Here is a 25,628-nt window from a genome sequence, read left to right on the forward strand (position 1 = left end):
GCGTGACGTAATCACACCGACTGATTTGCTCGCTGCTGATTAGTTTCCTCGGGCCAAAGTAGGCGGGACTCAATTTGATTAGAGTTACGGACAGCCAATGAACAGAAGAAAAGAGGTTAACTGGCTGAAACCATAGAAACGAAAAGGAAGTTTACTTCACGGTATCTGGAAAAGCGTTCTCTTGTAACATCGATTTACGATTTAAGACTTTTTTCTTTTTTTTTGGTGCCTTTCATTGCGTCGTTTTACATCGTTGTTTAAATCTATATTCAGCTAAGTCTCTCTGAGTGTCATTTACCTTAATTCAGCGCTATTGCTTAGCATTGCCGGAGCTTCTTTAATCAAAGTTAGCTGGGCAGCTAATGCTCAGCTTCCGTTGAGTGGAAATGTTCAAAGCAAAAATACTTTTTGTTGGTCCCAATGAGGTGAGTAAATGCTTATCTTATGTTGTAGCTCGCGTAATTTTAACTTTCAGATAACGACGGGTCGTTAATAGTCAAAATTGTTAAAGGTGCATTAGTCACGTTAGCTGATATTGCTGGCCATGCGCAGCACAAGTGTGTTTATAATTACTTAAATGCATTATTTTTCACAGGGTTATGATAAAAAGCTTTATCTGTAAAATAAGCATTTGCTACAATTGTCAGACAAGAATAGTGAAGTAAATTGCAATAGATCCCTCAGAAACACTTGTGGAAATGTGGAATAATAAAGTCGAAGTACCTCAAGCTCGTTCTTAAAAGTACAATAGAGTAGTTATTGTAGAAAAGGTATTTTCAATCTCTGATCTTGAGTTAATGTGTTAGCTTTCATTCAAACCAATGGGACTATTTTAAAGCCATCTGTCTGCCTATTTTTCAGAGCGGGAAAACGATTCTTTCAAATTTTCTCTCTGACACAACAGAAAACGTGGGAGGTGAATACAGACCAACTCAAGGAGTCAGGTACAAAGCCCGTGACAACTTTACTGCTTTCCACATGATGCTCCCACATTTACGGCCCTGAGAAAATGGGAATAAAATTCTTACAAATCTTACAAAATTCTTGATTAATGCAACATAATATCTGTCTTTCCTCGAGAAGTATTCGTTTTTATGTTCACGAAAAGTAAACGCTGTCACTTTTTACCGTTTCAAGGATACTGGAATTTGAATCACAGCCTAAGGGCAGCGGTGACAACAAGACATGCGAGGTTGAACTTTGGGACTGTTCGGGGGATTTCAAGTGAGTTTAAATATCATGAACACGGTTAACAAATTCCTTTCCCTTCTTGTGATATTTCAGAAAGGTCTCATTACTTTCCATTGTTTGTTTCCCTTGTTATGTATAATGCTTTGATGCTGATGCAGTGGATTCTCTTCATACAGATTTGAATCATGCTGGCCTGCTCTCATGAAGGACTCCAGCGGCGTGGCGATCATCTTTAACCCGGACATCCCCAGTCACCTCAAAGAAATTGAGACGTGGCATTCGATGTTCATCTCCTCTCAAGGTTTGCATGACAACCAGTGTCTCCTCATAGCTCACCACAAGCCCGGCAGCGCAGTTGAAGATGGACGGCTGCCTTTAGGTAATCTCCCTGCAGTCCCCCTAAAGCTGTTGTATGAGTTATTATTAGGATTTTTGGGCTAACATATTCACTTTCTGTGATGCAGCCTCACATCTGACCAGACTGCCGCTTATTCACTCCAACCTGGAAGAGGAACCCGAGGAAGCGAGGCAAGCTTTCTGCAGATACTTGGGAAATGTTGTAAATACAATGTCGGAGAGTCGAGAACGGGAGGAGATGTCCATCATTACATAGCAGTAAAATGTATAGAATATGCAGCTTAATGAAGACATATTTTGTTGGCATCTGCAATACTTCTTATTTTTAAGTTATTTGTACATTTTCGCTGCCAATCAGCTGAGCATGAATCATCTTGCAACCTTTAATATTTTCCTACAGTCAGGCGTTCTCGTGTCGTTCTGTTTTTTGCATTTTTGTAAGTCTTTTTGTGAATAAAATATATCCCAACTCACTCTGGAAATCAGGAGACACAAAATCTTCTCCTCTCATTACAAACATCTGTTTATTTGAAAATTTGGGGTAGTTTGTTGAGAATGTGATGATCAACAGTTTAAAGGGAGAAAGAAAAGTTCAACATTTAGACATCGTATCCAATAATGCCTCCTTTGCCGATGCATTCTCCAATGTAGAACCACATTAGAACCTCGGTGGTTACGAGTCCATTCCTTAAAGCATCCTGTGACAAACAAAATAAAACAGCTTTTATTCAAGTAAACTTTGACAGGCTCTCGAATTAGAGACAGATTTATGATAAGCTATATTTGCATGAGACAAGTGTCGGTTGCAATTAAAACTGCAAGCAGTGACCCAACGGGTCGGGGCCGCCGGCTCCCCAACGTGCAGCACGCGAGGGTCCGCATATTGCCCCTTGCAGTTTAAATTTTTTTCTCGATCTTGTTCCTTATTGTTCCTTAAAATAAATTGCCTTTTTTTTGCGGTTTTAACATCTCCAAAAACTCATGACAGTTGGTGCCTGACGCAAAGTTTCGTGAGGTTTGACCTTAAACATCAACTTCCTGAGTCACAGCGAAACATCAAACTTAGCCGAAACGCCCTGGCTATACTATATACTACGTACAATAATACATTTTGACTCACTTTTTGGACGACATGCTATAGTATGACTTTTTTTTGAATATTTTGGACGACGTACAGCATGAATTTTGTCACACTTTTTGGAGTATGACCTTTTTCTGAACTGACATGCATGCCTCAAGTTGCAATCGAACCCAGTTACTTCTCACTGAGGCAACTGCTCTAACCACTGCACCACTGTCATACTACAGCATGTCGTCCGAAATATGAACCAAAAAAAGTCATACTATAGCATTAAAATGTACTAATGGGTTATTATTTTGTATTAAATATTTTATATTAGGGTTTTTGTATTGTTATTGACCTTTAGTTTGGTATTAGTATGACTGCATGTATAACACGAAACCTGAAATTGTGAGCTCTGTGTGAACTGTGTAGCTTACCCTTAGAGGGACTCCCCCCTCCGTGAACCGTGAATCATGATCCATGTGTGTTACCTTGGCGGGGCTCAAACCCGTGACTTCATGAGGTCCTTTCCAGCTCGGTGTCAGTGTCGTAGCGTCGACTAATGCAGGCACTTTGGCAACAACTTTCTGAACTGCCAGAGCCATAGTAAGCCTTCCCAAGGCACCAGAGTGTGCTCGATCTGTACTGGAAACCCGAGGAAAGAAGGAAAAAAATGGTTTCCGGGTCGTTAATTTCAAAATAGAAGCAAAATGTGAAATTGATCATGGACTTTTCTAAATAAAGAAGACTTTATTTATTTTCTAAATAAAAGCAGAAGTTAGAAAATAGGCCAAATAAAGTTTTGTTATATACTTGACTTGTAGCCATAGATTGATCTATTATTTCATAAACCAGAAAAAGGCAAACCAAGGCCACTTTATTTGCATTTGTATACCCTCAAACAGAGACTTTTCAAAGTTCTTTGAAAGTATAAAATGAAGAAATGCACCATATTTTAAAATAAAATATGCAATGGCCGGCCTGTTTTTGATCTATACACTCTAGCTCTGTGTTGTAGGAGGCTGGAGCCAGCCATCAGACTGATTGGGGACACCTGGGCCCGGTGTCTCCACATCATGAAGTCTCCACCCTTCTTTCCTTCAGAGAGACTTCTCCACTCACACGCATGTTTTTGTCATGCCACATAACACAGCTTCACACCATACTACTCACCCATCCATCCATCCATCCATCCATCTCCTTATTGACTTAACTGACTACCACACATCATATGTGTTCCTTTGTTCTTTTGCGTTTAACTTTGTTTAAGTTTTAATAAAGTAGTTCTGTTTGGCCTTCAACCTGCGTCTCTTCAGTTTTGTCATGGCTTTTGAGCTGGACCGTGACAAATAAAATAATAATAATAAAGAAAATAAAAGTGCAGCAGAGAAACCAAACAATTAAGTTTTAAATTTGGACAGATTCCAATCAAACTCAGTAAGGTGGCTTGAATAATTATTTTTTCAAACAAAGGAAAATACTTCAATTATTATTTAATTATCAACGCTTAATCTACTAACAGGCAGCGCACATAAAGATTAACCAGAAGAACAAATAAGACTTAAAGAACACACCCTGATATGCCTCGGTGCTGTATTTGTTCGACTAAAGTTCCAAAATGGCCACACACATTGGATAATTACAGGATCACTATCGCAGTGTGTGCATTGTGTGAAAGTCAAGGAAAGAAAGGCGTAACAGGCAATAAAATGTGTCAACATTGTATGTGTGTGCGTGTAATTGTTATGTATTTCATGGATGACTAAATCATTACTCACTCTCTTCTATCTCACCCTGAAACCCACATGAAACAAGACACCGGTGCAATAACAATGTACCATCAAGAAGGGAGAAGAGATTATTTCCCAGACAAACACCCAACGGCTGGTGCTAGCTGCTTCATTTACAATTTTAAACATTTAGCTAATTTACTGCACCAGATGCCTGCATGATGTCCCGAAGACAACACCTCCTAGTAGCACGAGCATGAACATCTTTAAATTGGACATTTTTTAGACGGTTGTGAGTGTTAATGAACAAATTGAGAAGTTTAATGATAACTTCTAAAGATTTTCTCATCCCATTTTCCAAATCTCTCTCTCTCTCATTTAAGGATGTGTTACAATACTGAAAGGAGTTGTAGAGATACAGAACTGGAGGCTATCTACGCCTAAAACTCAGGAAAAACACTGAACTACCTTGTGTTCCGAAAAAAAACCCACTAGTTGAAAGGAACTTGTATTTAACCTGTGCGGTTTCTCTAACGGAGGATGGGTGGAAGAGTGCTGTGCATTCCTATATTTTCATATTCTCATGTAACTTGTTGCTGAACGCACTTTAATGTAAAGCATTGAATTTACCTGGAACTTACCAAATAGGGGCAGTCTTTCAAGGCCTTAGGTCTATTCGAGCCTCTGATGCATTGGTTCCTCATATGCGTCACAGAGAAACACTGTTCAAATCCACAGAACTTTATTTTGAGTTAAACTTAAATTGCCCATGGTTTCCAAAAATAGCAAAAATGTCAGCTTGAATTATTGAGAAATATCATCAAAAGAAAAATGTTTCAAAAGGAATTAAGAATTTTCCATCTCAAGTAACCATTAAAATGTCACCTTAGATTTCATTCAGTGTAAATGTGACAGCCATTTAAAGCCTTTATAAAAGCAAAAGTAAATTACAAACAGGTATGATGTGGTCAGACACTGGGGCAGACTATGTTACTAATGTTGAGGCTTTTTCAGAGTAACTAAGCAGAAATGTTGAACTGTGAAACAAAATCTGGGCTGTTGTAATGCCCAGAACAAATTACTCATAAAACTGTCCACAGAAAGGGAGGAGTTTGACATTTTATAATTTTTTTGCCAAGAGTTAAATGAGAAGATGGGGACGATTCTCATGTCCTCATTTCCAGTCTTTATGCTAAGCTAAACTAGCCTAGCTCCAGCTCCTTATGCACAGACAACAATTTCTCATCTAACTCTTAACAAGAAAGCAAAGACGCCTCTTACCCAGCATGTCAAACAATTTCTTTAAGGTGTGAACAGGATACACTGGAAGACAATACAGAAAATTGAAACTAACATCTAGTTGCTGCTTTTCAAATGCCATATTTATCCAGTGTTTCATGCTGAATATTTGAAATAGTAGCATTAGGAGAATAGGAGAAATTTTGATGTGGGAAAAGACAAGAAGCCAATTTGAAGAGTAAAAGTCAGAGACTTTGCGCCTTCCGTATATTCGTGAAACCCTAAAGCACATAGGTCATTCAAGAGTTATGTGTTCCACACATTGGAACAGAAGGATAATGCGAGTTATGGAAACAGACTGAGACAGACAGAAATAAACACAGACAGACGGGAACGGAGGCAGCGGACTAAATCTAGCCTTTCATGGTCTAAAATTGCCTACACATGCAAATGCGATTAAAACAAATGACATCACTCCCTCAGCTTTGGCAATCAGCACAAACACACATTTGGTGGCAGAGCAGCAGTACAGGCCATTAATGAGTCTTGGCCCTCCGGGGTATGAAGACAGATAAGGGCCTAATCCAGTTCTGTGTGCTGATCTGTGTATTACTGTCAAGCTGCTTGCCAAGACTGGGGTGATACAGTCATTTGTTTTAATCTCTTCTGTAGCTATTTCAGAATCTCAGACACCAAGCAGATTTTTATACTCCACGGCTCTTTCTCTTATTTCTAATAATCATCTCTACCCTAATCAGTCGTTTCCTCTCATTTTCTCAACTGTGACTGTTTTCTCTCGCTCCCTGGCCCTGTTCAGATCTGACATATCAGCTGATAATCCATCAGAGGCACACATCAGTTCACAATTGACATAAAATTTGATCTCCGATATATTCTGATTAGACTACGCTTCCCCACTTGCAGATTTTATCTGTGGGAATTTGTGGCCATACAGCTTGAGAAGAGGATTATTGTGTGCTTCTGCAAATTGGATGAAACTATAAAAAAAAAGAAAAAAAAAGAAAAGAAAAGAATAGAGTTGGATAATAGAGAAAGAGAGAGTATAGCACATGATTGTACCTCATGTCAGGTAAGTGTGCTCATTTCAACCTGTTGTCTGCATGCAGATGTGTTCAATAAAAAACTCTGACAAACCCTCTGAACACTACCCAGCTCAAAACAGTAGGTAGAGAAAATTAGAGAGTAACTGGTGAACACATTAAACGTTTTAGCAGATAAAGAGACAAATATGGATATGGTGGAGACCAAAACAGAGCTCAAAGGATAAGGTGAATTTTAGCCACACAATCATTAGGTTACCCAAAACAAGCCTAAATATATTTGAATGCGTCTCCATGTCTACTTAATTTAATATTGCAGCTGTTTGCCATATTAATCTGCTGATAACACTAAGTTAGTATTGGGTTCACAGCTTGTTGTGGTTCAAAGGAGAACCATGTTTTAAGAATGCGAGATTGATCTACACTAGAGTTGCAGTCTTCTCAAACTCTGAATTGTATTTCAAGACTGGTGCTGTGCCAAGACCTGGTTGTCTGTCAGTAACAGATTGCCCACAAATAATAGTTTGTAAAGCTACAATATTTCGATACTGCTGCTTTTGTCCGTATTAGTCATAATGAGTATGCATGACTTTATGTCTGTGGTAACAGCATTCACGGGGGTTGTATTCTAAACATTATAGCTCATCCTGTCCTTTTTTTACCAGTAGAATTACACTTAAACAAGCAGTACAAAAGTGATTGCAGCTCCTATCTTTTAGACTTTTGGTTATTTCTGCCTCAAAAGAACAAGAACCAAGAACAGCTCATTTCTAGTTTGAAATGTTTGTTAAGTGTTAATGGCTGTCCCCCAAACGCACAAGGTGAAGACGCTTACCGTCCGAAAGGAGATGTCGGTCAAATCTGCTGCAAAGTTTGGCAACTGAAACCAAAAAGATTTCAGCTATAAAACAGCGTGCAAAGGAAAAAAAAAAGAAAAAAAGAAGAAAAGTGTAACGCTTTCTTGTCAAACTTGAATCTGCACTTTGAGAGGAAGCCCACTGAAAGGTAAGCTCAGTGACGCTGGCTACGGTTAGCAGTCTGACTCTTTACCACAACTCTTAAGAAATCTCTTGGTGATAATTAGTTATAGGCTTTACTTATTTGCGACCATTACTGCACGTATTAGCGCGCAGGTTTCGATCGCTTGCCATTTATTTGCCACCTGGCTGGGTTTTCAAAGTGAACAGACTAACACGTATTTATTTATTTATTTATTTTGTCTGCCACAAGTAATAAACCAATGTTTTTGTTTTAAGATGCCTTAAATTGCCTCAGACGATATTTTATTTATCTCATCTCTCATCATGGCTAACTCATCAAAAGATTTCAAAATGCCAGAAATGCGCAGAGCTTGGCATTTTTTTTTTTTTTATTTTTTTTTTTTTATTTTTTTTTTAAAGCTTCTTCAGTCCCACATAATTTATTGAGTTTGGACACTAATGTCATGTGACAGATGCTGTAGTTAAATATTTCATTCTAAACCCAAAGACTGCTTCAAAAATAGCCTGACGGTCTTAAGGTTTGTCCTGACTCATATTTGTTAAATCTAAAAACAGTATATGCTATATTTGACAGTTTTGGTCACATATGTGAAATGGGTTTTGAGGTGTGTCATTCATGAATGTGTCCGAGTCTTATTTTAATTATTGAAATCTGAAACCTCATGCTGGTTTTGATGCCGTCACAAAGAAGCCTGACGCACACTTTCAAATAATTATTATTATTTTTTTTTTTTTTTTTTTCCATTATCAACACGCATAACACAGACTCACACATGCAGCTGTTGCCGTGTGTGCCGTTTCTCTCAGATGGGGGAGAGGATCTGTTGTCACGCAAGCTGGCATCTCCATCAATTTAGTACAAGTTCATGGCTGTGTTTTTACTGAGATGCAAAATGCAGATAAAGTTCCAATGGTGGCGCAATAATGTTGTGATGTTACAAAGCAAAGGGAAAATGCTGGCTAGTATGGATCTTCTTGGTGCAGTACAGTTTAAGCCCGTGGGAGTAACAAAAACTGGGCTTTATGTAATCGTGGTGTTTGTGTGGTTTCAGACGTGTTCATAAATGTGTATGTGATCACCTTTGTGTGCTGATACAACAGGCCACATGACAAACAAAGCGGGTACGTGACTCATAGCTGCAGGATCCAGACCGGGGAAAAGCATGAGGCTGAGGTGCAAGGTAAGATGTAACACTAGCAACATCATCGCAGCTTCTAAACATTACATCTGTCACTTTTATCTTTTAATATACACCATATTGTCGACCGCTATCTCAGGCTTAGCAATAAGATGCAGTGCAGGATTAATGTAAGCAGGTGCAATCCTTAACGAGGATTTTAATCACAAATGAAAGTCCAAACCAAGATTTTTTTGTTTTTTTTGTTGTTGTTTTGGTTTTACATTGCAATCTTGAGAACGCACTAAACAATTTTGCACGAGTTATTTACATCCCTATGCTGGACATTGATTGGTTTGTAGATAGATTTGCAGCCGGTGGCCTTTTCTGTTTGAATGCAGAAAAGTAATGAACACATTAATTTCCTTGTCTCTATATATTATTATTATTATTATTATTATTATTATTATTATGATGACTTTACAACCAGAAAAGTTTTGACATTTTTAAGTTTTGATTTATTTGTTGGATGAAATCACAGTGAACAACTTTGTCTCATCCTCCCTCCGTGTTCCTTCGATAAGTTTTTACTCCTACTCTGGTTCTTTTTCTTCTTCTATTGTTTAATGTGTGACGATAGCTTCTCTAAACTTCCTGTAATTGGGCTGAAAGTTCAAACCCTCCAAAAAGGGTTTTTAGACTGCGGACAAAATGATCCAGAGTTCAGTTTGATCTTGCTTGGACTGAATTTTGGCCCTTTTGGCCGGACGGGGTCCTCGGCACCTTTCACACCTGCAATTTTGGTCTGAACCAAAGTGAAAAGTCCAAATGTCCGGAACAAAGAAAATAGTTGCAAAGGTACCCTAAGTGTTGCACTGTCCAATAAAGCAATTTGATAATGATTCATTTTTATAAATAATTAACAGAACTTAGTTAGTTTACAAGTTGGAATAATGCTTTGGGCTTTTTTTTTTTTTATATCAACCTTGATGTTGTGCTTAATTGTTTGATTAGAGAAGGAAATTATCATTAAATGCTTGCAGCAGACAAAACCAACTGAGAACTGGCAAAACAAAGGCAAAACAAGCCCAGAAATATGTATATATGTATATATACACAAGACAAAATCACCTTTCAACTTGGTTAGTTGTGGTTAAACAAACAGCAATCAGTGATTATTCAGTCAGGTGTCTGTCTCAGCTTCAACTTGGACTAAAGTTAGTATCTTACAGATTTGTCTTTACCCCGTGTAGAGGTAAACTACTGGAATGAAGTGACAGGTGGAAAAAAAATAATCTTTCACTAACTAGACACGGTCTGGTAGTGAACTGGTTACCATGTGTGCGCCATTACTGTCATCAGTAGTTTGGAGGGCTTGTTGGAGGAACAACACGTTGCCACTGAACAGTAGCCAAAAAGTGGAGCTCATGTTTGCATCCTCGCAGGTTTCAGAGTTTGCCAAACTACTGCTAAAGCTGACAAACTATTTAGGGCTGCAACTAATGATTTATTTTCATGACTGATTGACATCCAGATAATTTACTTGATTAATGTATCATTAAACAAAAGTAATTGCCCAAAGCCCGTGTCAATATATTAAGCTTATTTTTTTTGTTGTCCAACAGACCAAAAGTCAGTCATAACATAACAAAAACCACTGACAATTAATTTATCAACAAAATTATCAGTTCATTGATCAAGTGATTGTGGCTTTTTTTTTTTTGCTCTGAAGTGATTACATATTAAGCTGATTAATAGCAATTTGACTTTGAAACTGCCGACCTCTGCATTTGCAGTTTTGTAATTTCTTGGGAGTATTTAAACTTCAGACAGACATCCTAAATCATTCAAATTATTTCGTAATGCATACAAAATTATTAGATACCCCTTTGTAATATGAGCATAGAGAATACACATGTATATCTGGGGAAAAAAGATCTTCCCCCTGGTCTTTCTGACTACAGCTCCCAGCCTGTGTTGCGTGTCGTGTACTTTCATTCTGATGAAACAAAAAAAGACTGAAAGAATGTTCCAGTGACTCAGTGTTTTCTGTGTTTGGTCAGACAGCCTTATATTTGTACCCAGCAGAAGTAACCCAATACACAAGTGTGTTCCAGTACAAGCCCCCGCTGAAACCTCCTCAACATTTCCACTGACTGAGGAAGTCCTTGCCGTCGTCAAAAGTGCCGATCTGATAGTCTGAAAACTTAAGTAAACTTTAGTAAGGATGAGCCTTGTAGGTCAGAAGGATTCTATGAACAAAGATTTACACTTAAAATGCAGCGTTGTGTTTTCTCATTACCTGGAAGCATAATGTAAGATGGGGTAAGTGATATATAAGTAGTAAAAGAAGTATTCGGTACATAAGTAACATTACAGCAATACAAAAATACTCCAGAACAATTTAACACCATTCAGAAACGTACAGAAATGTTTTTAGAAAATGTACTTCAGTATCAGAAGTAATAGTATTCATTCTGCAGAAAATGGCCCATGTGACTTTTATTATACCGCTGGAAGAATATTAATATTGTAGCTACTAACACTTCAGCTAGTTTAAACTACTTCATACATCTTTTAAGAAATTTACTCCAGTGGTTCTCAACCTACAGACCAACAATCAATGACTAGCTGGGGGTCATTAAATGATTAATGATCTTGGGAAGAAGAAAACAACAAAGCTCTGCAATACCAAATTAGATCTGTAAAAAAAATATTTTATCAAATTGTTGCCTCAGTTGAAGCTTTTTGTGCCTCAGTTATTCAAATGGAAACTTTGGTTGAACTGTTAACAACCTCAGACACTTGAAAGCGTGGCCGCAACCTAAAAAGGTCAGGGACTACTCTTAATCTTGTTAAATGCATTGTATTTCACAAATTTATCAAATATCATTTTATATAAAAACCTTAACCTGTAACACATACTTAGGTCCTTATAAATACATTTACCTAAAACAAACATTAATGATTCTTAGTGAATAGTTTATTAATGGAACCTATTGGCAACAGTCAATTTCCCAGTAGTATTTGTAACCATATTGTTAGTCCTTTTTAAACGTGATTCTGACTTATGTTGCTGGAAGTGCAAAAAGAGACTGCCAAGTAATTATTGAAATGCATCACTTGACATAAATTACAGCCAGAGGAGTTTTCCTGGAACCTTTGATTGGCACGATGTGGTGAATACAACTGGAAAATCTCTGCTCCTGTGATGTTTTAGTAATACCAAACCAACAGAGGCAGATTTCCTCCATCACAAGCTTTACAGTGTGAGGTTTCAATTTAGAGAGGCTGTGTGGGTACATTTATGCACTTCCTCTGCTCTGATGAGTACACTCTGGTGGTTCTTGGAGAAAGGCCTTAATGAGGCTTAGTGGGAATAGTCCGATGACCTTTTAGAACAGTAAATTAAAAATGACATCTTCAGTTGGAGGTAAGCCAACTACTGTATATTGCTACATATGCAGGACAATATACTGTACATGGCAAACACTAATTACACATGCAGATTATTGTTGTACAAAATGCGGTATCCTAATCGGACAGGTGATCCATGCCGGTTGACTGCAGCTGCGTCGATGTTTCTAGAGGGCCTAACTCCGGTTCCTGCTGAACTGAGCCAGTGCTTTTTTAACATATAACTGTTATCAGCTCAGTAGGCACAGGAGGTTGAGCCCAAGCACCTGCACCACCCTGCTTTCACCAGAAGGGGAAGCAAACAACATACATACATACTGCAGAGTTTGGACATTAAATTAGACAGAAAATCTCCCCAAAAGGGGCTTTTACAAATCAATTTAAAGTGTGAGTTCACTCAAGTCACAAAGAATATTTCTTCATTTATATCTGTTGTTGTGTCTTGCCATGTAGACTGTTTTCTATGTGCTCAGGTTTTTAGATCTAATCAAGCTGCTGCCATTAGGAAATCACATAATACAAAAAACTCAACATCATCAACATCTCTATTCTGGATAATAAACAGATTTAATTGTGAACAGTTTAAATTAAAAAAATAAATAAATAAAAATCCTTTAATTAAAGGAGTTTGACACTTAATACGAACGGAGGGTCAATATAATATAATATAATTAAAATTTAAAGGGATTAAAGGGGAGAAAACAAAACATTGAAGATACAATCTCAAAGATCTCTCAATTGTTTTGTTGTTGTTGTTGGTGCCAAGCGGTGATTTTGGAGTTCCAAAACTCTTTCCAAAGATCCAAACAGGTGGTAACACCTTTGTGACGTCAATCAGTTGGCAGTTGAAGTGCGAGCATGTTGCGTTTGCTCCATCTACCCTCCGTCAGAGCAACCACTGCTGGGCCATAAAACACATGCCAGTAACTTTCCTAGCAATGTCGCCACAGACAACCGGCTCGTTCAATTTGTTAAAATGCAAACGAATGCGACAATCACCACCGCTTTGCCTCACTCCGCAAGAGTGATTTAAGAGACATTACTTCAATAAAAATCTTTGAGATTATTACTTTACTAAAAACTGGAATCTAATTAAAAGCCAGACTAAACACAATATTTTAACGTTCTTGTATCAAAATCCCAAAATGATGTTGGTCAGTGTGCAGTGGTTGCTCTTTTAGTTGTCTTTTGAAGTCGTACTTAGATTGGACTTTACAGTTGGACTTATTTGGCTACTGATAGAAAGAAGCTTGTGTTGTTTGTGGTGGACAAATTATACATAGCTGTAAAATATACAGGACATCCCAAACAAGAAAGTCTGTCAGCTTTGGGGAAATGCACAAAGGACAATGTTAGAAGCACTGTGATCAACATACATGAATTCTCATGAGTGTCCACTTATAACACACACACGAACACAATCAGGGCTTTGCTTTCATGACCACCCAGACAGTAAATGAGTTCAGGGTTCACAATTACGTTGCTACTTGTTTTCCTGATGGGACATTTCCTGTACTTCCTTCCTGTATGACGAAGACCACCCTTCACTGCCTGCAGCCCTTCTCTCTTTGCCATCTCTCTCTCTTTTTCATAATCCTTATCTTTGTCTACTTGGAGAACACACCAAATGCTGCGGTTTGTCCTCCGTCTGCTGTCAAGAAAATGCAAAAGAAACAATGAGAGAGCAACGAAAGTTTGCTGCTGAATGCCCTTGAGTCTAGCTGTTTAACACACTGTAACAGAGAAGCTTGTTATTTTGAATTGAATGGCTTGGTCAGAAAAAACATTGTGAGCTCCTCTACAGAATGTCAGATATGCAACCAACATGTCTATTGTACAACACGCGCCTATATAGCCGGACGTTCTCATTATTATTGGTGGGAAGTGGGAAGATGAACCACAAAGTCCAGCATTACGTTTTCTGTGTTTATTTCCTTGAAATGAATCACCTTACTATGCTGGTTGTGGGCTGTAGCGGCTCATAATTTCATAAAACCCCTCGATGTTGACACTTACAGCTGTCACAACAGTCCGAGTTAAAAGCTGGAAAGGCTTGCGAGGAGCGGAACTTAGCCACTGTGAACACAGGCTTTCACTGAACTGTTCACGGAGCGAGCTAAGTCCTTCACCTCCACCAAACTCGTACTGAAAGCATCTGCCGTGACTTTTTTTTTTGGTACATTTTCGAATGGAAATATGCTCATTCACTTTCTTACTGAGAGTCAGATGAAAATGTTGATTCATTAAGCTGATGGGAAGCAATTCTGTACGTAGCACCTTTTGAGATGAAGGCTGTTGTTTGCTCTCTATATCTAATATCTGATTTCCCTTCTCTAGTGACAAAGCTCGTCTTTGATCGCTGATCTGTAGCTGGACGGTCCGCCCGGCGCTTTGCTCTCCAATGACTGGATAGACTTAGGTTACGCTAGTTCTACATGGCAGAGTTTGCACTGCGTCGCACTTTGTTTGCTCTTTTTGGAGGGAGTTGAACATGGAACTTTTTGGCGGTCGTAGTAATCTTTGTATGTTTTGTACCGTAGCATTTCATCTCGCAGTACTGCACATGTTTTACTGGAGCCTGGTAGTTATGTGCTTTTGTCCTTCTGTTGTTTCTTAATGGAAAGTTTTAGGTACATTTCTGCCACCTTCCAGTGGTGGTAGCAGGTTACTGCCAGATGCCGGTAAAAACAAGGGGAAATGTAAGTAAATACAATAGTCCCGTAAACCTTTTTCTTTTTTGGATGTTTAAATGACTATTCAGAAACCTTAAAATCATCACCCATCTCTACTTGATACCGCTTCTTATCTCTGTAATAACACGAAGCTATTGCCAGCGGCAGGTTATCTTAGTTTCGCACAACGACTAGAGCTGGGGGGGGGGGGGGAAGCAGCTAGCCTGCCTCTATCCAAAGATAACAAAATCCACCTGTTGGCACCACAAAAGCTTAACATATAACATGTTGCAGCTCATGTGAAAACCTTCTCATGAAACTAACAAAGACTTTAAGTTACTGGACCTGGCCAATAATTCATCTGGCACATTATCTCAATATAACTATATTTAAATAAACATGTCGGTTTTTTGTGTGGTTTTTTTTTACCCTTTAGTTTTTGTACTTATTAAACTAACAGGATATATAGTGTCAATAAGTGAGCTTTAGTGGGACCGCTTGGGAGATGTTTTGTTTTTAAATCTCTGGACAGAGCTCAGCTTGGCGTAAAGAGTGAAAGCAGCTAGCCTGACAAACCTTGCTGGCAGTAACTTGAGACATTAGAGCAGTGTCGGTTCCCGCTCACATCGTGAAAGGATGCGTCAGAGCATTGAGTGCAGTCAGTTCATGCTAACGTGGATGTTGTTGAGCAGCCCTCAGGTGTTGGAGACTTGCGTGGGTTTCAGCTGTAGCTGGTTGGAAATCCCTGGCAATGTGATTTAAATTACATCACAACCAAATCACTCTGCCAGGAATCCCTCCAGCTAAACCAACCATTCAGTATCCTGTTGGGTAAGACAGACACCGAGGAGGAGGAGGAGGAGGAGGAGGAGGAGGAAGGGATGGAGAGGAGGGGAGACGGTAGAAAAACAGAAAAATAAAAGATGCATGTTATGGTGAGAGAAGGTTGCAGGTGAGGACATGGAGAGAACGAGCGCAGACTGCAGGTGGCTATCTGAGTACACATCAGCACGGCAGAGGACATTTAAACCTTCATCACTATGTAATTATGGGGGACACACTTTTAAATGTTAACACATGCGCACGCACACACGCACACACGCACACACACGTCATGATTGTGGTGTGCACAGGTTGATGGAGTTTTCTTTCTATTGACGCACCTGGACAAACAGAACTGTATTTTAAATCTATATGCTCCCGGTGATTGTAGGCACATGCACAGGTGGCGGGAGATTGGGTGCAAGTAATCTATCAAGCTTATGCGTCTGTTCTGGAGCTGTGCAGGCCTGTGTTGGCTCAGTTGTCTGAGTTGGGCCTTATATTTCAATACTCGTGTGCACACACACAGCAACTATGCAAACGTATACAGAAGCATCTGGAGTAATTTTACCCTAAATCAGCAAAATGGTCTCATTATTTTTCTTGCATACCAATCATGTTACCAATTTTTTTTTTTTTTTTTTAAAGTAACACAAGAAGAAGCCAGCTTTGAGGTATACAGTACATCTAGTATAAGAAAAACAGCCAGTCCTCCAAAGTTAGGGAAAAATCTGACTTGGTTAAAGGTTAGGTGAGCTACGAGCTAACGCTTAGTAGATTGGAAACAAACACTTGTCAAAGTAACAGGTTGTTGACTTACCCTTACCTCCATGTAAAATGTTGTTTTAGGTATTTGAACAAATAATGAATTCATAATTCTTTCAATCTTAGAAAAAATTTCCACAACTAAATAAACATTTTTTTGCTCCTTTGCTGGCCCAGAGCAGAGCGTTTACCTATAAAAGTCTTCTTTAATTTTGAAACTTGATTGAAGCCAAGTTCTACGTGATGTTTTAGTGGTCTTAAATCTTTAGGGGCTTAAAACCCTTTCAAATGAGGCATGTCTACTTGTCACTGATGGGAAAAAAAAGAAAAGAATATACATTATAAAAAGTATATAATTAATAATCACTAACTTATCAAATGTTCAGCAGAGAATAAAAGTTCTCTAACTACTGCTTTTTTTATATAATGTGTTTGAGTCCTCCTAGCTACATGATGTGATTGTTTTTACTGACAACATAATTTTGTATTTTCAAGGTGCTTTTAAAAGTGGTTTATCATTACCAAATATTACTTCATAACCTAGTAGTTAAAATATTCTGTAGCGTGATCTAATTATGTCAAATCAGTCAGTTTGAAAGCTTTATTGTTGAGATTCTTTTTATATTTCACGAGTTTATATTTATTGGTATATGACTGTTTGCAGCCTACACCTACATTTATAGTAGAAAATTCCCCTCATTTTTCACACAATACACAATGTTCCTGCATTTGTCACCAACAGCTTCCTGTAGCAAAGCACTTAAGTGAACTGGTTAAAAAAAGAGGAAAAAGAGATTTTCAACAGAAGATTTCATGCGGTTTAACAGCAATAGTGTATTATTTTTTTTTAATTTTTTTTTTTTTTTTTTTTATAGGAAAAAGGCATCTGTTAATGTTACAGTTCACTATTCAACAGTGAGATTAAAATTATTAGGCATGTTTAAAGTTAGCAGTTTTCTGTTCTTTGAATCGTTGCTTTTTTTTTTTTTTCTTTTTTTTTTTAACAAACTGTCTTCATTGTTTGATTATAGTTGACTGTTGTAGTAAAATGACGACCGCAGCCTCCCTCGTAAGCAGGCAGTAGACTGTTGAACTGCTTCCTGATTTTGCGTTCCAGAAACAGCAGTGAAGGGGGGCATGTGGCTGGCCTTTGCAAATATTTATCTCAGCGCAGTGTTTCATTGAAGAGGAAATGTGAGTGACCAGTCCAGAGTAAACAGCAGCTTTCCTGTCCCTCTGACACCGATATTTGAAGTTGAATGTTTCCGCCGCTATTGCCCATAACTTTTGGAATTGCTTATACAGATCCATTCAAACTGAGAGTTTGTTTTAATCTGTGTTAAGAGCAGGGAGGTGTTTGAAAAGTGATATATTTCAGCTTTCACAAGCACAAACTAGAGCATAAAATAAAGAACTATTTGAACATCCTTCGAGCTGCTTTAAAGCTGCTATAATCAATATTGTTATCTTATCAGTGGATTAAACCATCACGTATGTTAAAGAGGTTTCTAATAGGGACAAATCCACAAATCATTTATCTCTAGAGGAAAGATAAGCTGCAGCAGCACTAACAGATATAACAAAATTGAAGCCAGAACACAAACAATGCTTCTTGTATCCTTAAATTTTCTTGACAGTCTACAATGGTCATTTACCAATATGGCTTTGCACACGTTGCTCACACTGGGGGACGATCTCTACTGTTGACAGCTTAGTGAGTTTTGGAGCACAATATGTCATATGGTGGTTAATACTAATTGTTTGAAGGCTACCCCGGTTGTCTCAAAGTTAACTAGAGGTCTATGAACACTGGGATGCAACACCTGGAAACACTCTTCAATTCAGTCTGTCTAGACCCAAATATTCACGAAGGGAATATTCACGAAGGGAATTTGGGTCTGGTGTTAACAGCTGACCTTTTGGTGCCCTTCACTTCTCTCACCAGGTACCAATTCCAGATTTCAGAGGTAGTTGTTTTCGGCCTAAATGTTCCACAAATCCAGTATACACTAGGCGAGTGGCATGCTGGTCAAAATAGTACAATATAGCCGGTAAACGGACAGATATTTCATTCAGAAGTTGGGTGTGACCAAAACGGAGCCAAAAAGAGAGCGAACGTTGGATTTGCATTTGTTAGGGGGGGCCAGAGACACAACTTGAAATGAATGATGACGTTGCTCAGCATCTGATTTGTAAAAAGGGAACTGTTTGCTAACATTCGCTTTATTTATTTGAAAAGTAATACTACTGTATGTGAGCATTGTGTTTAAAGCTTGTTTTTGTGCCCCCCAGCGTGACATTAAAGTGTACTGAACCCTTTCTAATCGCTTTACTTGTAAATAGTCATGTCATTTTGTGTCGCAGTGCTGCAGTAGTTCTCTACTCTATCTGGTACTTTTTTTTTTTTTTTTTTTTTTTCATAGCTGGCTGACAGTAATAGCCATGAGCTAGTGTGTGTCTGGGCTTGGCTTTGACAGCCAGTCACGGTAACTCAATAGCCTGGTGCTGTCTGCCTTTCTCCATCCATGTTTCCATCTCCCTCACACTCCATCTGTTAACCACCAACCAGAAGGGGTATTTCGGGTAGTGATGTGCGCTAATGCAGTGCCACTGCGCTAATGCAGTGCCACTGCGGCAAGAGTGACAAGTCTGCACACTGTCGAGTCGAGCTTCATCTGCAGGATTTGTTTGGACACCAAATGACAAAACTGACACAACTAAAGAGAGACGCAGCCACGTGAAGCTTTAAAAAAAAAAAAAAAACAGAAATCTGAATTACCCCTGGTTTTAACCTCAAAGGATTGATCACATGGCTCCAAAAACACACTCACATGACAACATGAAAATAGTCGTACATTTCAACCAGAATAAAACTTGCTCACTCTTTGCCTGTGGCTGCCTCTCGGTTATGGCTGTTTGACAGCTAAATGAGCAACAATTGGCCTGGCTGAGCTCCAGACCGCCTGAGCTACTCAATAACAGCAGGATGTACGTACATGACTAATGCCCTCCACTCACTCCAAACTCTATTTTTCTGTTCTCTCTCATTTTCCACCCTTCATTCTTCCAATGCAACTAACACTGAAATGGCAACTGCTGTTCGTCACAACCCATTGTACTGATTTTAATGAACATAACAGAAGATGTTAGGATAATCGAATAAACTTAAATGAAGCTTTTACATGTTTAACCTCCACCTTTTAACAGATTTTTGGAATTGTAATGCAAGCTCCTGACTTTGGTTCAGTCAAGGATGAAAACTGCTCAGTTAATGAAGCGCCTCTCAGCCTTCAGAGCTTGAAGGCAGTCATCTCATGACAAAAACAAGCATTTTTCTAAGACATGGTGTATGGGGGAGGGCAGGGGGTTGCATAGCAGCCTCCATCAGCCAATGACCCTTTAACATTTTTCACTTCACTAAGTGCCTTGTCTGCAGGGCTGTCCTAGTAGTAAATAACACCTGAAACTCTATTTCCACAAGTGCAGACATGTTCTTTAGAATGACGGTTATAAAGTTTGCAGAAAATGGCTTTTTCTCTGCATCGTTTTACCAGGTAGAAAAGTATGCTTGAAACCTAGAGTGCTGCTAGTTGGCCTGAGAGCGCATCCATTTCTGAGGCACCCAAACATCAGCAGCTGCCACCTCAATCTAAAAATGCATTAACGCAACACTCAACACACTCATGGACCTCATGTATGGGATCCCTCGCTGACTGCTTAACAATCTATGCTCGTCTCAGCTTACCTTCTCATTCTCTGGAGAGCTACAAGTCAGAGCTCTTCTTGTGATAACCCCGTGATTTTAACAGCCTCAGCTGTGCAGTATTTTGGCTAGACACTTTATTTGGGATGAGGCCAGGGGCGCACATGATTGTTCGGGGTCTGTCTGGGGCTTGCACATGATTGGTTTAATCTAGTTTGACCTGTGGCGTTCAGTAACCCAAACTACAAACACTGCCGCTCCTGGATGCTTGGATCAGTTTTGGCCATTTGCTCATAAATGTTCAAAGGTTTGGATGAGGACTCGGTGACCAGAGGCACAAGTGGTAACTTCTGTAGTGTCCGTGTCAGTGTGGACAAAGGAGGCAATGCAATTTGTAAACCTAGAGTAGGGTTTCCTGAGCCAGCATTGCAGTTGGCTTTGTGCTCAGTGTGAAGAGCGGCTAGCAGGGAGAGGGCGAGAGTGGCAGGACAGAAAGAGAGGCAGACACAGGAAGAGGGGAACAGAGGAAAGTCAGAGCGAGGAGACATGACCTATGCTGAGACAGTGAGAACTGTAAAAGCACTGAAGAGAATAGCTTCAGAGATGGAGAGATTTAACTTCACATGGCCTCTAGCTGCTTTTTAACTGCAGATTATGACTGCAGGACCACTGATACAGTCCAGAGGCAAAAAGAATCACCAGTGGTGTTTGTGGAGGTATTTGCATATCATCTGAAGACACAATGTCAGAACAAACCCTGACATTAACAGGCTTCTCTTACAATCCTGTAGGCTAGTGGTTCCCAATTTGTTTCGCCCGATGTACCTCCAATGTTAGACGAACAAAAATACGCTTTCATCAGCACCCATCATCTTTCAAATTACTCGTAGCTTTTAACTTTATCAATTTAGTATCCATTACTTTTAGCTGTTTGAAATCATCCAGTGCTTTTAGCTTATCATTTCACCCTTTTTATGAACTACTTTTAGCTGTGTTTTTGTCTTTGACCAAACAATAACTCTCTTATAGTATTCAGTAGGAAAAACTGCCCAGAAATGTCCTTTGATCTTTTATAATTTGTAGAAAAATAATTTAGTTATTTTTCACTGTGGTCATTATTAATTATTATATCAAAATCTGATGGACCAGTATTTCATTATGTTTAAACTCCAACTGGAAAATGGGGAAATTTTTATAATTAAATACATGTTTAATAGCTCCTCTGGCTTTGAAGATTTTCAAGTCCAAACATAACCTGTAAAGTATATATTTTTCCAGGTCGTCTCAAATGTCAACATATGTGTAAAACTAAATGAAAAATGTCTCAAAATAATCCTAATTACACACCATAAAATGGTTTACATTTGCCTGTGAAATAAATCAAAAAAATGATTTGGTTGAGGTTCGGCTACAGCAGCCAAATCACTTGTGCAGAAAGTCCTTGCCCACTAAATCTCTTGCAGACCCACATCCCAGCGAATCTGGAGGCTAAAAAGCTCTTAAAGAGCCCTTAACTTTATTTACCTCTTTACATGATACCAGAGGAATGTAAGCCTTTACAACTTTTTAAAGGGCCCTCTGTGGACTCGAAGTTAGGCTTTGACTGAAAACACAAATTACTGCTTTGGGTGCTTGGAACCAAACAGGCCTTCAACACATGAAGCTCTACACATCAGCAGAAGGAGATGCCCAGAGATACTCAACTTAAATGACTGCGATCATACTTACTCGGAATGTATTATATGATTTGTACTATATTACATGCAAATTAGACCTGACACTATTAGTTATTTTCATTACTAATTAATGTGATTTATTTTTTGGAGTAATACAATTATAATTTAGTCCTTAAATCATTGTTAAATTGTTTTGTTTGTCTAACCAGCAGTCCAGGAGCTAACAATATTCAATTTACAATGGCATAATGAAATCAGAATGTTTATGAGGCTTAGAGAAGCAAAGATTTACTATTCTGTATGATTTCTTGTTGGAGTTAAACAATAACATGAGAAGAAATATTGACATTTTAATCAACCACCTTGTTGTTTAATTGCTCTGTTAGTTATTATAGTGTTTTATATTACTACTCATTAAAAAAAATACAATTATTACGCTTTACATTGATAATTTAGTTTATAACTTTAATAACTTATATAATTGATATATTTTGTATTAAGAAAATACACCATATGATTGATTTGGACACAGCTATATTCACAGAATTACCTTCATGAAGTAAAATTTCAATTAATTGTTGGACATTTTTAAGTAGCTGTGGTCGTTGGTCAGAAGATGAAAACTTGTTGTTTGTGCTTAAAAGCACTGACATTAGACAGCATGACAGAAAAAACAAACTCATGCAGTGACGTGCATAAACGCCACACACACACACACACACACACACACACACACACACACACACACACACACACACACACACACACACACACACACAGGTCTAAGACAGAATGAATTCTTCAGAATGTGATGTCTACCGTCAACCTGCAGCTAACGTGCAATTCACTTTGAAAAACACCCCAAGATGAGTCCAACCTTGAGCCAAGCAGCAGCAGCAATCATAGTTTCCCACACATAAATGAAGGTACAGGGAGTTTATGGGGCTTGGAAAAATGCAATAAAAAGCCTTTCTGTGAATGCAGCCATCTGTGGAACTTTAAAAGAACTTCCTGTAAACAAGACTGAGGAGAACAAATCCTCTCACACTCTTCCAACACTCCACTGCCGCCTAGAATTAGCCTTTCATCTTTGTTTTCCTCCATTTCTGTCCTGCTTTGCTTTCAGCCCTGGATCTTTGACTTTCCGCTTTCTTTCTCTCTGTCACTTCTCCCAGCCTGTGTCAGTGTAGCTGTCTTCCTTGCTCTCTGTTTCTTTCTTCCATGACTTGTCCTCAGAGCACCTTACCGATGTAAATGTGCTATTTATTCCTAAATCAAATTTGTCAAATCCAGGATGCTGTTTGAACTTCATTATTGCATATTAATAGTGGAACTATTCATGCAAGCATAGTGTGAGCATAGTGACATGTATTTATTTGCAAAACTGAAGCTTTTTTTTTTTTTTTTTCTTTTTCATCTGTGAATTGTTTGCTGGACTCCAGTTGTGAACGTTTACAGGAAGTTTATCTAAATATCACAATACTCCCAACATTTTTGGAGCTGGTGTTTATAAACAACAAAATCCGTACTGAACCATAAAGCAGCCTCATGACATTTGTCATTTGGGTGTTTTTCCAAGTTTCCACTGTGCATATTAATATCAGACCAATCAAATTCAATCAGCCAGGCCTGGATATTGTCTCGGTGAACCTCTACTGAAGTGTTGTATTTTATTAGATCAGGTGTTGATATAAAGTAGTTTTACAGCAAGGTTGTACACAAATTGCATGGGATCACAGTATTTTTGTTTTTTTCTTTCTGCTTCTCATAAATTAAAATGTCATTAAACAAGTTTTAAAAAGTCGGGGAAAAAAAGTATTCTAACAGCAGCAAAACAGTTATGAAGTTTTTTAATTTTTAAAAAAAAATTATTATTTAATGTTGATTATTACGCTGTCCCTGACCAAATGGAACTGAAATTTGCCTCCGTGACATGCCACTAAGATAAAAACTATTTTTTTTAGAAAATCACATTTCACGCTTTTGTATATCAATATGTGTGAAATATTACACATTACCAGCAAAATCACATCAAATACAGCTGCACATGATCTCAGTACAGACTTATTACCGACGTATTTTCATGTCAACAGCAATTTGTCACGGTGACGTGCTACTGCTCCTACCAGTCTTTTGTTCAATGCCTCACTTTGTTCGAGAAGTTAACCAACTCTGGACTGTCTCAGCACTCCCCCGACAAATAGACTGAGGCAGGTGTGTTTTTTCAGTCACAGTTTGCTGTGCTTTGCCCGTGTTTTCTGCACAGCATCAGTTCGATTTTTACTGCTCGCTGAGGAAACCCAGATAGACTAGTAAAGCCAACTGGGTAGGCAGCGAATTGGGTGAGACGTGTGCGTGTGTGATTGTAAAGTGATGTCAGGTGGAAAAGACTAGCTACTTCCTCCATCTGTGCCAACGTTCAACGTATGGAGAGGAGGAAGAACGATAGAAAGAGCGATAAAGAGGAAAAAAAAAAAAAAAAAAAGCTGAAAATGAGAGAACAGAAGCCACATGGTCTGAGTTTTAGATTCTGTTTGTTCGTTTTCTGCCGGCATATTCAGAATTACCCAAATCACCTTTGAGAAGAAGTTCACTTAATCAATTATACAGTTAAACACGAAACTGATCCCGATGAAAAGCGTTTTGTAGCTCTGGGCATATTGGCTGTTTGTTGACGAGGGAAGCTGTGGAGGGCCGAAGAACGCATTATGGAGAAGCCAATTATTGTACAATCAGAACAAACAATGGAAATTTTACATCTTGCCAAAAAAATGCTCTCAAAAGGTATAGCAACAGGGCCTTAAATACTTTGAGTTTAATAGAAGAGCTGTTTATATGAAACTCTCACTAAAAGATGTTCAGCGGAATAAAACCGGAGACAGGACAGTAACCCGAAGCCTTCCATGTACATCCGAAATCTGATTAATATTTATAATCTACTGTAGTACGCAGACTGCATATTAACAAATCAGTCTGCTGAAAAATTAACTTTAAAATCAAATTACATTTTACCATTTTTTTTTTTTCTGATCATGCTTTTCTTGCTGTCATGTCGCCTCGATCGCGTACAGACAGTCACATGCGTTCATTTCCTGATGAAATTAGCAACCAGCAAACCAGCAAAATCACTTAATGTATCTATAAATATGCAGGCATAGGAAGTCTGCTAGGCCAAAAAGAAGCCATAAACCACCTCCTAATGAATTCAATTTGAGATGTTTAGGGAAAGAATATCCACGAATGAGCATCTTAAATTCTGAATAAAGAAAGTGACATGCAGTTTTGTAATTTCACCGTTTAAACTTTTTGAAACTACCTCACCTCTTTCAATTTCACCTTTCCAAGCGCCACCACATGCAAACTTCTTCCTCTTCTGAAACTTCATAGATACAAAAATTGTTCCCATACTTACACACATCTTTGAGTGGAGCTAGATTAGGACAAAAAAAAAAAAAAAAAAAGAAACAAAAAAAAAAAAGCCCTGATGCCTCTACGCGCTCAGACTAAAGAGATCCAAAAGTCAGAGTGCAGCACAAAGACAACACAGGTCGCAGCGTGCGTACATGTTGCCTACAAAAGCCTCCAAGCTCAAGTCCAAGCTCACACTGCTCCAAGACATGCTTTGCTCCACCTCCTTTAAACTCCTTTTTAAGTTGAAGGGTGTGGACTATGACTATAGAGTCCACATCATTCACACAAGTTTGCCTCTTGCAAACCACACCCAGTGAGTGAGTGAGTGAGTGAGAGAGAGAGAGAGAGAGAGAGAGAGAGAGAGAGAGAGAGAGAGAGAGAGAGAGAGAGCAGAAAGCAGAA

The 25,628-nt window shown here is 38.6% G+C and overlaps 1 protein-coding gene and 1 long non-coding RNA gene across 5 annotated transcripts; one reads left to right on the forward strand and one right to left on the reverse strand.

Annotated features, from left to right (window-relative positions):
• The first annotated feature begins 145 nt into the window (after positions 1-145).
• On the forward strand, positions 146-3,141 carry ift22 (intraflagellar transport 22 homolog (Chlamydomonas)). 3 transcript variants are annotated; one of them, XM_069157668.1, is made up of 5 exons: positions 146-425; positions 862-944; positions 1,138-1,224; positions 1,368-1,570; positions 1,656-3,141. In XM_069157668.1, the coding sequence occupies exons 1-5, from the start codon at positions 387-389 to the stop codon at positions 1,802-1,804; spliced, it is 561 nt and encodes a 186-aa protein (XP_069013769.1). In that variant the 5' UTR covers positions 146-386; the 3' UTR covers positions 1,805-3,141. The 3 variants fall into 3 exon arrangements, with proteins under 3 accessions (XP_069013769.1, XP_069013770.1, XP_069013771.1); XM_069157669.1 differs by having other exon boundaries at positions 1,368-1,492; XM_069157670.1 differs by having other exon boundaries at positions 905-944.
• On the reverse strand, positions 2,058-25,274 carry LOC138203088 (uncharacterized). 2 transcript variants are annotated; one of them, XR_011178692.1, is made up of 3 exons: positions 25,137-25,274; positions 3,049-3,251; positions 2,058-2,246 (listed from the first exon to the last, which is right to left on the reverse strand). It is a non-coding gene; the product is annotated as an uncharacterized lncRNA (long non-coding RNA). The 2 variants fall into 2 exon arrangements; XR_011178691.1 differs by having other exon boundaries at positions 3,049-3,256.
• Positions 25,275-25,628: the final 354 nt, after the last annotated feature.

The sequence above is a fragment of the Embiotoca jacksoni genome, unplaced genomic scaffold (assembly GCF_022577435.1).
Source record: "Embiotoca jacksoni isolate LCO1_2020_lvr unplaced genomic scaffold, fEmbJac1.0.p SCAF_22, whole genome shotgun sequence".
Classification (NCBI taxonomy): Eukaryota; Metazoa; Chordata; class Actinopteri; family Embiotocidae; genus Embiotoca; species Embiotoca jacksoni.

Coding starts and splice junctions, on each gene's coding strand:
- ift22 (XM_069157668.1), top strand. CDS start 387: ATGTTCAAAGCAAAAATACTTTTTGTTGGTCCCAATGAG. Junction 945..1,137: donor AGACCAACTCAAGGAGTCAG/GTACAAAGCCCG, acceptor TACCGTTTCAAG/GATACTGGAATTTGAATCAC. Junction 1,571..1,655: donor AGATGGACGGCTGCCTTTAG/GTAATCTCCCTG, acceptor TCTGTGATGCAG/CCTCACATCTGACCAGACTG.